The sequence below is a fragment of the Pyrus communis genome, chromosome 1 (genome assembly GCF_041283825.1).
Source record: "Pyrus communis isolate YQ-2024b chromosome 1, ASM4128382v1, whole genome shotgun sequence".
Taxonomy (NCBI): domain Eukaryota; kingdom Viridiplantae; phylum Streptophyta; class Magnoliopsida; order Rosales; family Rosaceae; genus Pyrus; species Pyrus communis.
In genome coordinates this window covers 23,163,225-23,176,841 of record NC_142565.1, presented here as the reverse complement: position 1 = coordinate 23,176,841, position 13,617 = coordinate 23,163,225, and the positions used below count along the sequence as shown (strand labels likewise).

The following is a 13,617-nucleotide window of genomic DNA, read 5'->3' as shown; positions in this document are numbered from 1 at the left end:
ATTCCTTCATCGGTGTGTAGACTAGGTAACACTTTGCTAAAAAGTTTAATGCACCTCGACGTCCAATTTAATTCCTCAATTCTCTATAGATAGCCAAAGCCAACTAGTTTATTTTGGTAATAAAAAAGCTCTTACCACAGCCTTATTACTTCTTACCGTCTTTGTGACTTAGACATTAAAGGTCTTTTGGCTAACACCACACATGTGTTAGTCTCATACCCTTCCATAGTATATGAACTTAACACCACACCAATCCTTTGGTATTAGAGGTCTTATTATTTGTGTGTGGAGGTTTTGTTACTTCAATCCGGGGCGAAAATTTCCTCCCATACCTAGTTTTCATATATAACACCCTTCCATTTTACTATTTTTGAGATAAAATTGTTAAAAAAATTAGTTACAAGATACAAAGAAGGACTTGTATAAAATGGGTTCCCTACTTATGCAATGTGTCTAATAGTATCATGTCGCATTCAATTTGGGAAATGCGACGTTAAGGCGGAATCGTTCATGGCAAAAGCCATTACATACCAAATCGGTCTTTTTATTTTATTTTATTTTTTAATGTGAAAGGTGCAGAAGTAGGCAACGTGGACCGAAGAGAGAAACATGGAGAGAAACCAATGGGCGACGACGACCGTTGAATTCAATGCCAAACCCAAACCCAAAATCCCCCTCCTTCTGTCCGATCAAATTTCCCAAAATCTAAAAGTAAAGAAATTTAAAACAATTCAATTGAACCGACGATGATGGCTATGCTTATGCGCTCGCCTCCCCATCTTCCCATTCCATTCTCTTCAGTGAGTCCCTTTCGTTCCATCTCCTCTGTTTCTTGCATTTCATGTAATTTTTATTTTCTTCACATTTCTGGGCTTTTTTTTTTTTTAGAATTCTTTTTATGGCACATTTTCTGGGTTTTCTCTAGGATTCATCAAAGGGAAAAGGAAAAGGAAAATGGAATTCATGTTTATCAACATTTATTCATGAAAAAATTGAAAGGAAAATATAATAAAGTTGTGGTTCCAGTGGTTTTTTCAAAATCTCATGGGATTGATGAACCCAAATTGTTTTCTTTAATTGTTTAAGTTGGGATTGATCAAACCAAATTGCTTACTTCATATTTGTAGAGTTCCAGAAATGCTGCGCAACTGCTGGGGAATATCATGACAGGCAAGTCTGCTCGTCTCGTCTGACTTTGTTACTCTGCAAGTTTGCTTATATGATTGTGGTTACCGTTTTATATATACAGATATTATTCGGTCAAGTAGCACAAATTTGCGATTGCCAAGCAGTAGAGCAAGAGTCATTTCTTTTGACTGCTCCGTCAAGTCTGTCCAAACTTCATGCCGAATGTCTGTCCCTGGAACCTCCTCAAGGAGAGAAGATAAAGTGCCTTCGAGCTTCACGAGGGATAAGATAAAGTGCTTAATTAGGGTGTTTGAATATACCATCGTGACCTACTCAACACCACAAGCATCCCCATATTTTTAGAAAACAATTGCTGATGTCCCACGCGGCCACACACGCTGGCCACGCACAGGCACATGCCTGGCACGTTGACGGAATCCCTAACGTCGTTAGGGAATATTCCATTAAATATTAGAATATTCCGTTTAAAAACTAATGGAGTCACTTGACACCATCAGTATATTCCGTCAAGGTTGACGGAATATTCCTTGTCTTCTCTGGTGACTCACCGGAAACCACCTTTGGCAGTCGCCTGCAACTCCAAATTCTGGAAAATTTTCTAAAGCTTATAAATACTTCATTTCTCAACCAAAATTCATGAATTTTATATGGATTTGAAGCTCTCAACAAGAGAACATCATCTTACCTATTTGAAGTCCTAAAACTGACGGAAAACGGTCGGAAAAACTCTTGGAAAATCCGGCTAAACTAGAACTTCTCGAAAACACCTACTCTGACGTCAACTTTGTCCCAAATCCCTTCTAAGGTTCCTATAAAGTTGTTTAGGAGCTTCCTCGAGCCTTAAAACCTTGGAAAAAGGCCTCGATCACGACGGAGCAACAACCACCTCGTAGGAGTTCAAGAGATCTCAGGTTCCCGTGACCCATTCCACGGCCAAAAGGTATCACTCAACTAGTGAGGTTACAAGGAATACGATAGTGGTTTCCAACAATTCGATCTGTGATGTTTGGTTAGGGTTATAGGTGATGGTCTCTCGATTGTACGGGCGAGAGAAAATTCGAGAAGGAAGGAAAGGGTGAGGTTGTACGTGTGTGTGTTATGGGATTGGGCAACAGAAGAAAATAATATGATCTAATTAGGCCCAAAAGAATAGGAGCCCATATAATTAGTCCAAAATTTACCCATTTATGAACCTAAATATTTGTAACTTTCTCGTTATAACTCCAATTTGAGCCTAGCTCACGTCAACGCTCTCGTGACATCGAGTACAATTTAATCATGTCAGTGGAAAAATAATTTAAAACTATATACGTACATCCACATCACCCAGCCAACGAGGGCATAATCGTCATTTTCACACATTCGAGGATAAAATATGTATTTATTCGGGACGGGTCGTCACACAAATTAGAGAGAACAAAGTGAATATATTAGTTGATCGCTATTTAGCTTTCAAATCAATATACATTGAGAGCAATACAGTGGATATACCCTGTTTTGAGGTTGAACCACTTACATCTTTGAGTCCATTTAACTTCAGCCCATCTTGTGAGCCCATCTTATGTCGTTAAATTAAGTTTGTTAACCTTACAATCTTGAGCTTTAACATACCGTTAAGTGAGTTTTTCTTTTGACTTTTCATTTTTACTGGGCGCATGTTAGTAAATTTGCATATTACTTATTTCTCTTGTGTATTTTTTGGAAACGAGTCCAAAAATTACACATTTTAAAGCTATTATATATGTATGTACATATGTAATCTTTTCACATTTTATCCTCAAAATTTACTAATACAACGTACCAATCTAATACATGTAGAATTTATATATTCTACACATATTTTTTGAATATTTTTAATTTACTGAATAATATGTGTGGGAATATAAAATATATTGACCATTGAAAAATATGTCACGTGTACAACTTATCAAATATGACTGCTCTACTCTAGACAAAATATGTAGACCGTTAGTCAAACCCTAACAGATTAACATGCCACATTCTCTATGAAGGCCTAGAAGCCCACAATCAACAAGCACTCAGACCCAATTCATCGTCAACAGTTCAAGTCGATCGCCACACGACCTACGCAGATTATCCCAATATCCAATAAGCCTACCTATCATTCTCTTAGCAGGCAAGACTCTCTAAATCATATTTCAAGAATCTTAAAGGAATATTCCTCCATTGGTGTGTAGACTTGGTAACACTTTGCTAAAAAGTTTAATGCACCTCGACGTCCAGTTTAACTCCTCAATTCTCTATAGATAGCCAAAGCCAACTAGTTTATTTTGGTAATAAAAAAGCTCTTACCACAGCCTTATTACTTCTTACCGTCTTTGTGACTTAGACATCAAAGGCCTTTTGGCTAACACCACACATGTGTTAGTCTCATACCCTTCCATAGTATATGAACTTAACACCACACCAATCCTTTGGGATTAGAGGTCTTATTATTTGTGTGTGGAGGTTTTGTTACTTCAATCCGGGGCGAAAATTTCCTCCCATACCTAGTTTTCATATATAACACCCTTCCATTTTACTATTTTTGAGATAAAATTGTTAAAAAATTAGTTACAAGAAACAAAGAACGACTTATATAAAATGGGTTCCCTACTTATGCAATCTGTCTCTAATAATATCATGTCGCATTCAATTTGGGAAATGCGACGTTAAGGCGGAATCGTTCATGGCAAAGCCATTACATACCAAATCGGTCTTTTTATTTTATTTTATTTTTTAATGTGAAAGGTGCAGAAGTAGGCAACGTGGACCGGAGAGAAACATGGAGGGAAACCAATGGTCGACGACGACCGTTGAATTCAATGCCAAACCCAAACCCAAAATCCCCCTCCTTCTGTGCGATCAAATTTCCCAAAATCTAAAAGTAAAGAAATTTAAAACAATTCAATTGAACCGACGATGATGGCTATGCTCATGCGCTCGCCTCCCCATCTTCCCATTCCATTCTCTTCAGTGAGTCCCATTCTTTCCATCTCCTCTGTTTCTTGCATTTCATGTCATTTTTATTTTCTTCACATTTCTGGGCTTTTTTTTTTTTTTAGAATTCTTTTTATGGCACATTTTCTGGGTTTTCTCTAGGATTCATCAAAGGGAAAAGGAAAAGGAAAATGGAATTCATGTTTATCAACATTTATTCATGAAAAAATTGAAAGGAAAATATAATAAAGTTGTGGTTCCAGTGGTTTTTTCAAAATCTCATGGGATTGATGAACCCAAATTGTTTTCTTTAATTGTTTAAGTTGGGATTGATCAAACCAAATTGCTTACTTCATATTTGTAGAGTTCCAGAAATGCTGCGCAACTGCTGGGGAATATAATGACAGGCAAGTCTGCTCGTCTCGTCTGACTTTGTTACTCTGCAAGTTTGCTTATATGATTGTGGTTACCGTTTTATATATACAGATATTATTCAGTCAAGTAGCACAAATTTGCGATTGCCAAGCAGTAGAGCAAGAGTCATTTCTTTTGACTGCTCCGTCAAGTCTGTCCAAACTTCATGCCGAATGTCTGTCCCTGGAACCTCCTCAAGGAGAGAAGATAAAGTGCCTTCGAGCTTCGTGAGGGATAAGAAGTTGGTTCCTGATTCTGATCCTCCTAGCATGCAAGATGTCAACCTTCTCTATCAGTTTTTCGACCAAAGGTCTATCAAATATCCTCATCTATTTTGCGTCCTTGTTGCATTTTCTGTTTGGGGAAATCCTTATATCTTTTACCGGTGATGTTTAATACCTGTCGGTTACCTTCAAAGATAAACTTTCAATTCATACTTGTCTTTACCAGTTTTTCTGTTTTTTTTTATCTGTGATTTGCTATGTTCAGTACAAAGCTCATGGTGTTGACAGGAGCTGGAATCAGCACAGAATGTGGAATTCCCGACTACAGAAGGTTTTTTCTCTCCTTATTATTTCCTGTGTTATTGACTCTTCTCAGTTGATCAGATTGATGACTTTGAGTAGTGGTTGCCAACTGTTAGGCTCTCATTGGACTATTAACTTCTTTGGTTGACATGCGCCATTTGCATTTCAAGTCTACCTGTTTCATTCTTATGAATTTGTTCTGTCCACATACTTTGAGAGAGGCGGACCTTGGCATAATGTTAGGATTTGTTCCAGGTGGCCTTATAACATGGGTTTGAGTTGCAGAATCCTCTTATGAATAAGGGTATGGGTGTGTACATTTTGCCTTCTCCACACCCTTCATTTGCACGTCATTGGAATTAGAGGTTACGGTGGTGTACATCCTGCCTTCTCCAGACCATGCACTTGCAGGAGCCTTCGTATTATGGGTTTCTTTTGAAATGTATTATATATTAAGAGGTGTTTTGTATTTAATTATGCTGTTCTTGTGTATATAAGGGAAAATTTATCATTGTTTTGTTTAGAGTTGGTTTTAATATTTATTTCAAAATATCTGTTCTCTCAATGCGTACTTGGTATTATATGGTTGAATTTATTTCAGCCAAGGTTTACCAGGGAGCCTTAGCATATTATTAGACCATGATATTTATAATTGATGATTTGATGTTTCGAAATGCTAAATTTTCTCATCTATCAGTACTGTTTTCCTTCTTTGGCAGCCCCAATGGAGCTTATAGTTCTGGATTCAAACCAATTACCCATCAGGTGATCTGAAGGCATGTGCTGTGATACGTGTTCCTATAGCATTGTTTTTATTATAACAAGAGTTCCAGTTTAACCTTAGATTATTACTTTGTTTTTTTAGATAACCCTAAACAGAAAAAGGCAAAGACCTTCATACTCTTACTCTCCTGGTTTTCAACGTATAAATTAACTATTTGAGTGGTGGCTGTAAATGCAATCTCTTTATACCATCAGTTTTAAATTTTATAGTTCCCTAAATTTTTAATCATTGTCTATTGAAAAATATGTGGTGATGATAGTTGATATGGTTGTTCTGTATGCATCAAACCTAGGATAAAAGCAAACCCTTCGTTTGTGAATCGATTTCTTAACTTGAGATAATGGATTAGCATATGCCTCTGCTAGTATTGAAGTTGTTCCTGCATACATCTTTTGGTTTTAACAGAGAGGTGTCTTTTTCTTGCCTTTACTTCTTCTGCTAACTGAAGAGAGGTCGAGAGGTCTCAAGATTAGTATTATGATGTAATTATGTTAAATGAGGGACATTGTTTAGTTTCACCAAGTTTTCAGGATCATATATTCAAATCTTAAATCACTTATCTTTCAAACAACGAATTGGAGCCTTGTAGCAGAAGAATCATGTTTACATCTCTGCACTGGCTGTACATGTCATTTAGTCAGCATATGAAATTTTGGGAGCAAAGTCCTGAATAAAAGAATCGTGCGATGCATCGTTGTGACTTAGGCCTTAACTCCATTATCCCTAAAACTCGTCTTTAAATGATTAATTTTAAAAGAACCACATAGAATGGAAAACTGCATCTTTAAACTTTACCTTCTTTGATATATTATCAAATATGTCATGTTGGATAATTTGTTTTCACTTCTTTTCCGTGGAGACTTTACTGCTGTTCGGTTTTATAATATAATCTCAAAGCTCTAACTTCCAGATCTGCTTTTACTGGATGGACCAGGAGTTTCTTCGTTCTAGTCAGACCCGAAGGCGATATTGGGCAAGGAGTTATGCTGGATGGAGACGATTTACTGCTGCAGAGCCTGGTTCAGCTCATATTTCTTTAGCATCTCTAGAAAAAGCTGGCCGGATAAATTTCATGATTACACAAAATGTTGATAGGTAAGTCGCGGTATGTATCTAGAGCCTTCCGTATTTCAAGGATTGTTGATTTTAATTTATTAAATCTTGCAAACTAATGGTCTATATTACAGAAAACTTGAGGAAATCAATTTATCGTGGATTTTGATTTGGATAAGGAATTCATACTGCTATATACACAAATTTCTAGGTTGATATTTAAAATATTTCAGAATGAAAGACTCTCAAAAACTCAAACTATGAATATTTCTTTCCATTCAAACTATTCCAAGAAAAAGAGGGTCCTAAACTATCAATAATTCTTTCCCTTCATTTTCTCATGTCAGGTTGCATCACCGTGCTGGTAGTAACCCGGTCGAATTACATGGAACAGTATATTCTGTCATTTGTATGGACTGTGGTTTTTCCTTCCCCCGGAATCTATTTCAAGACCAAGTTAAGGCCCTTAATCCAAAGGTTAGTCTTGTGCAGTTTATTTATATTGTAGGACTCATGGTTTTTAACTTCTAATGTTATGTTGTTTTTAATGATTTAGAAATAAACTTTATGAAGTCCGTTGATTTATAGTTATTGAAACCTTTTTTTTAAGGGGTTTTCCCCCTTTCTGCTTTAGTGTAAAAATGACCGAATATTTCAGTGTTGGCACTACCTAATGAAATACTTTAGTCGGATATTTTAGTTCATCAAGTAGTATAATGGATTACAATTTTGTAAGACAGAGGATTTATGGGAGAAAGAAGACAGTGAATGTACTTAGGGAATAATAATAGGGAACTTATAAGGGCTGTGAAGTATAAGTGTAGACGGATATTACTACAGTAGATGAGATTCGAATAGATGAACCATAAGTGTAGATGGATATTACATATTACTACAGTTCATTACGGGGCACATAGATTTCTAAAGGGAGACCTGGAAAAGTCTTATCTATTGAGAAACAACCAATGCTTTGATAAATACTTGGTTTCTTTTTTGGTAAAATCTGATGTGCCCAAACTGTTGGCACTGACCCCTATAATTTACTCAATAATTGCTCTTCCTCCGTAAGCACCCTTTCAGAAATTTGTACATTTTCATTTAATGAAAATTTTCAGTGCACCTATAAAGTTTTGATGTATGTTTCAAGTATATTTAGTATTCCAAGTTTTCAACTAGAGAAAGAACGGAAAAAATTGACATGTTTGATGCTATGGATAGCGGAATAGATTGTTGCCTGAAAACTGACCCGGTGCACTCTCTCAGCCCTACCCACCCATGGCTACCCACCATCTGAGCCACCACACAAACTGGAGCACGCACACACATATATATATATATAGGCTTTCTATCCCATGGTAAAATTCAGCAATCAGAACAGTCTAGATTTTAGATTCTCATTTAACTGTCAACAACAACAACAACAAAGCCTTTTCCCACTAAGTGGGGTCGGCTATATGAATCCTAGAACGCCATTGCGCTTGGTTCTGTGTCACGCCTTCCGTTAGATCCAAGTACTCTAAGTCATTTCTTAAGAGTCTCTTCCAAAGTCTTCCTAGGTCTTCCTCTACCCCTTCGGCCCTGAACCTCTGTCCCCGTAATCACATCTTCTAACCGGAGCGTCAGTAGGCCTTCGTTTCACATGTCCAAACCACCGTAACCGATTTTCTCTCATCTGTCCATCAATTTCGGCTACTCCTACTTTACCTCGGATATCCTCATTCCTAATCTTATCCTTTTTCGTGTGCCCACATATCCAACGAAGCATTCTCATCTCCGTTACACCCATTTTATGTATGTGTTGATGCTTTACTGCCCAACATTTTGTGCCATAAAGCATTGCCGGCCTTATTGCCGTCCTGTAAAATTTTCCCTTGAGCTTCAATGGCATACGACAGTCACACAACACGCCGGATGCACTTTTCCACTTCATCCATCCAGCTTGTATTCTATGGTTGAGGTCTCCATCCAACTCTCCGTTCTTTTGCAAGATAGATCTTAGGTAGCGAAAGCGGTTGCTCTTTGGTACTTCCTGATCTCCAATCCTCACCCCTAACACATTTGAGCCTCCGTTTGCATTGAATTTTCAACTGTCATTCCTGCAAAAAATTTCAAATCCAAAACTTTTATCATCTAAAATGTGCAAAAAAGAAAAACGGTTTGATAGATAAAGCTGAAATTCAAATGAAAATAATCAAACGGTTAAACAATTATTGATTTACCCATTTTTGGCATGGATAAACATTGAAAGAGAATCTAAAAAATGAACGATTTCGATTGTTGAATAATACCCTAGAAATAGGATGTCGATAACTGAAGAAAGTTATGGACATCCTTAAGATAGAAAGCATTTGCCTCCTTAGAAAGTAATTTTATTTAAATTTTTTCGTTGAGTTATTTCGTGAATAATGGAGTGAAGTTTGTTTAGGTTGCAAACTCATGTATTAATCAGAATGGTGGACTAATGAGCAAGTAAATTTCCTTCTACTGCAGTGGGCAGAAGCAATTGAAAGTTTGGATTATGGTAACCCCGGATCACAAAAGAGCTTTGGCATGAAGCAAAGACCTGATGGTGACATTGAAATTGATGAAAAATTTTGGGAAGAGGAATTTCACATCCCTACGTGTCCAAAGTGCAATGGAGTGCTTAAACCTGATGTAAGACATTTGCCTAATTTATTTAACTGATAGGAACTTAAGTCGTATTTCTTCTTCGTCAAAAATGGTTATTCATATCTTGTAAAAAATCTCTATTAACACTTAAGAATTTTCAGTATCATTCTTAATTGCATAATATTCTCATGCGTTCAGTATTTCATTGATATGTTTCAGTAGTGGTGCTTGTATATTGAGTGAACCTGACCAAGAGGAACTTTGAAGGTCTATAGGCGGTTTTTTTTTAAGAAGTCAAAGAAAAAAAAGTCATTTTTAGGGGCCCTGCGTTTATTGCAAGTTAACGTCAAGGTATTTTAATACTATAAGGGAGTGAGAAGATTTATTCTTTACGTTTTTTTGTAAATGCAAACATGTATGCATAAAGTCAGAGACACTGACAATTTAGTGATGAAGATTAACATCGATGTATTCCAATACAACAAGGGAGTGATTAGATTTATTCTTTACACTTCTCTACACTCAACAATATAGCAAGATAAGCATTCACAAATTTTTCTGATGCAAATCAACCACTGTAATAGAAGTAGCATTAACAAACCCATGTTCATATGTACCAAAGCATATGATTCCTTGAGTTGAGAAAATGCAATATTGTAGTTAGTAAACACAAATATAATATATACGCAGTTAGTTCATTGGAAGTGAATGCTTGAAAGATGTTTGGTTTTTGGTTTCTAATTTTTTTGTTGGATCTGGATTTTGGAATGTTTACCTCCTGTTGTGTGACTTTATTGCCTTTTATTAGTCTTTACTGGGTTTTGTCCTATAGTTGCTATCTTTCCATAGTTCTGTAAATATTTCCAATATACATGTATTGCTGAGTCTCATATCAAGTCAAGCAATTACAGACATATGTTCTAAGTTGTTAATGTAATGCTTTGAGTAGAGAAGTATCCTATGAGGTACTGTCAGGATTCAAAAGAAAATAAAATTTTTTGGAGAATGAAATAGCATTGCAGTAATACTGGTGGTCTCCTTTATTATATTATGTGTCGAATGTCACCTCTGATTTTTGAGCAAGTTCTAATGCCACCCTGTGGTTTATAGTTGATGAATTGATCCAATGCCCCCACAAACTTACGTTTTTGCTTCGGTAGCCCCTCCGTCATCTGTCTGTCAAAACTCTCACATTACGTGATAATGACATGGTGCTCCAAGGAATTAGGTAACAAGTGCTGAACGTTTAAATTATTTCAATTTACTTTCCTACCTTTGTTCTTTATTGTGTTTTTTGAAACTCTTTCTCCTACTCATGTTCTCCCTCTCCTCCACTTAGTCTCCCACCACCACTCACCACTCACCCACCTCCCGTCTCTTCCTCTTTCCTATTCCTCATACCATGACAACCAGACTCAGCTTTTGCACCCCACAGATTATTCATTAACAGCCCAGCTATCCTCCTTACCCAAACATATGGTATCCAGGCAAAGCCTCAAATTTTTATGGTCATCAAAGAAGTAAGTCAAAGCTCCACTTTTGCCCCATTGAAACCGCAAGAAATTATAGCACCAATGACCATGAGCATGCATTTTGACTAGACATGTGAATCCAAAACCCCATACAACCACGGAGCATCCAGAAAATGAAACTCTAACACACTTACCCACGTCCTCCCTCTCACTATTCACCTGCAACCGTGTTGCGTTTCTCCTCATAGCACCACCTTAACATTATTATTATTTTTTTTTTTTTTTTTGGTCATATTTCATTTTATGTATGCTGTGAATTAGTGATGGTGTCTAGATATGGATCTGCCTACTGCTTTGCCTAGAATTATGAGACTACCGGGCAGTACCATTGGGCACTGAGGAAGGCTGAAGTAGGAAGAATGTAGGTGCTGTGGAGGGAGACTTTGGAAGGAGAGAGGGGAGGGTGCATACAAGGAAGGAGAGAGAGAGAGAGTGCGAGGAGTTTTAAGCAGAAAAAGAGAAGACACACTAGATAGTTTGCTTCTTAAGAAATAATATGGGTTGTAGGTATATTATGATTTCTTCATTTTAGAAATAAATAGGCAATGATGGGCTTCTTGAACCTGTCAGAAATTCGATCACCATGCAACATTACTTGAAATAGGAGTTGTATACCTTATGTCGTAACTTCTGAAAGTGAAGGTATCTTGTGTTTCTCGTGGGTTTATTTTTTCTTCTAAGAATGCACAAGTAATTTAGAACATTGTATATGTCAGTTATCCATATTTTGTGGTATCATTCTGGAAATGAGTCACTTATTTATTGTGTAGTCATGCATGTGCTTTCTATGAATTCTCACCCACTTTTCATTGCACCGTTTTACTTAATAGATGTGTACGCTTCCAATATTTCATACATCTCAATACACTTTTTTGTTCCATGGTGAATGTCAAGGTTATCTTCTTTGGTGATAATGTCCCCAAGGACAGAGCTGAGAAGACAATCCAATCTGCAAAAGAATGTGATGCTTTTCTCGTGCTAGGATCATCACTAATGACCATGTCTGCTTACCGGCTTGTCAGGTGCATATCTTTCCTTCATTTTATAGTTGTACTTTAGTTTTTTATCAAATCATTTTGTATGCCCGTCCTAATTCTACACCAGGTTCCCTTGTCATAGGGCATTTATAATACCAAAATCTAACCCAATTTTGGAAGATAAAAAACTTAAAACCATAAATGTATATGCCTTCGAGGCATGCAAATGATTAGGGACACATCACAATCACTTGAGGTTGGTTGCTTTATGCCTTAGTCACTCTCCATTCTGGTGCTAGACAAGGTTTAACAAATTCTAGAACATCGGTGTTTTCCGATGAGAAAATCTGATGTAAGCAAAGCAAAACATGTGTACGTAAACAATAAGAGTATTGGAAACAAGGTCGTCAATGCTTATTATTTATTCATTTTCTGGGGACTTGATTTTGTTTTAAGTATTTCTTGTTTGTGTTTGGGATTTTTCATAAGTAGCTTTGACTTTCCGACTTTACAGAGCTGCACATGAGGCAGGTGCTGCTACTGCAATTGTCAATGTAGGAGTGACTCGTGCAGACGATATTGTACCTTTGAAAATCAATGCTCGACTGGGAGAGGTATAGCCTTTCTTGTTGGCAGATGGGTCTACATAATGGTCTTAGCTTATCAGAATCTAACAAGCATTGCAATTTTACAGATTCTACCTAGAGTACTTGACATGGGATCCCTCGGTGTCCCTGCCATTGGTTGATTTGACCTGTAAAGAGGTGTACTGATCTTTAGAAGCTTGCTTTGGGTTTATGAGTAGATATAGAAGACCACAAGAAATTGAGAGGTGCTGCCAAATTCTTTTAGTTTCTCAGTCTCTGAAATGAAAACATGAAAAGTTGTAGCTGGTCAATGCGGAGACAATGGATTTTCTGCGCGGGACGAGAAAGATAAGGAGAACGTTCGATATGCCAAAAGGAAATAACATTGTTCGCTCCGCGTACATAGATGATCTGGTGTCCGTGTCATAGACGTTTATAGACCCCAGAACATGAAATGCCAGTGTGACTTCATTGAATTGCTTTAAAGAGGGATTTTATTGTCTAAGCCTTAGCATAGAGATTTTACGCATTGGACATGTTTGAAAAATGAGTATTGCGAACAGGTATTTGGACAATTGAAATTATGATATAGAAAAATTATGATTATTGTTAATGTTACCCGTGAGGGTAGTGCGTGAGCACGATTGAGACTTGGATCAACGATGTATGTATATTTCTCAATGAGGGGCAAGATGGTAATATTGCACCCTCGGGAATTTGTTACTTGCTTATTGAGACAACAGTAAGTTGTTGGTATTGCGGGCAGCATATCGTAATATCATTGACTTATTCGTTGGGTTTGTTAAGCAAACAGACAAGTAAGTCATTCTATGTTAGCATTTGTATTTACTTATTTAGTTAGTTATTTATTGTCTGGGCTCGACCCAAAGATGCTATATGTTCATTTTCGGGGTACGTAACGCAACAAGTGTGTAAGTGAAAAATAGTCTATGTTTAGTTTTAATTTTAGTGCAGTAACTTTATGTTATTATATACGTATATAGACCTTTTCCTATCCTTTGGAGTACATTATGTTGAGTAAAT

The 13,617-nt window shown here is 36.9% G+C and overlaps 1 protein-coding gene across 2 annotated transcripts; it reads left to right on the top strand.

Moving 5' to 3' along the window:
- Positions 1 to 617: 617 nt before the first annotated feature.
- On the top strand, positions 618 to 13,186 carry SRT2 (sirtuin 2). 2 transcript variants are annotated; one of them, XM_088699788.1, is made up of 11 exons: positions 618 to 800; positions 1,128 to 1,170; positions 4,576 to 4,813; positions 4,993 to 5,058; positions 5,750 to 5,795; positions 6,749 to 6,909; positions 7,215 to 7,344; positions 9,358 to 9,522; positions 11,904 to 12,031; positions 12,501 to 12,600; positions 12,681 to 13,186. In XM_088699788.1, the coding sequence occupies exons 1-11, from the start codon at positions 747 to 749 to the stop codon at positions 12,732 to 12,734; spliced, it is 1,185 nt and encodes a 394-aa protein (XP_088555914.1). In that variant the 5' UTR covers positions 618 to 746; the 3' UTR covers positions 12,735 to 13,186. The 2 variants fall into 2 exon arrangements, with proteins under 2 accessions (XP_088555914.1, XP_088555920.1); XM_088699794.1 differs by lacking the exons at positions 618 to 800; positions 1,128 to 1,170 and adding exons at positions 3,778 to 4,125; positions 4,454 to 4,496.
- The last annotated feature ends 431 nt before the right edge of the window (positions 13,187 to 13,617 follow it).

Excerpts from the sequence above, each read along its gene's own strand:
- SRT2 (XM_088699788.1), top strand. The coding sequence starts at position 747 with ATGATGGCTATGCTTATGCGCTCGCCTCCCCATCTTCCCATTCCATTC. Across the intron at positions 801-1,127 it reads TTCCCATTCCATTCTCTTCA|AGTTCCAGAAATGCTGCGCA; the intron begins GTGAGTCCCTTT and ends TCATATTTGTAG. Across the intron at positions 6,910-7,214 it reads ATTACACAAAATGTTGATAG|GTTGCATCACCGTGCTGGTA; the intron begins GTAAGTCGCGGT and ends TTCTCATGTCAG.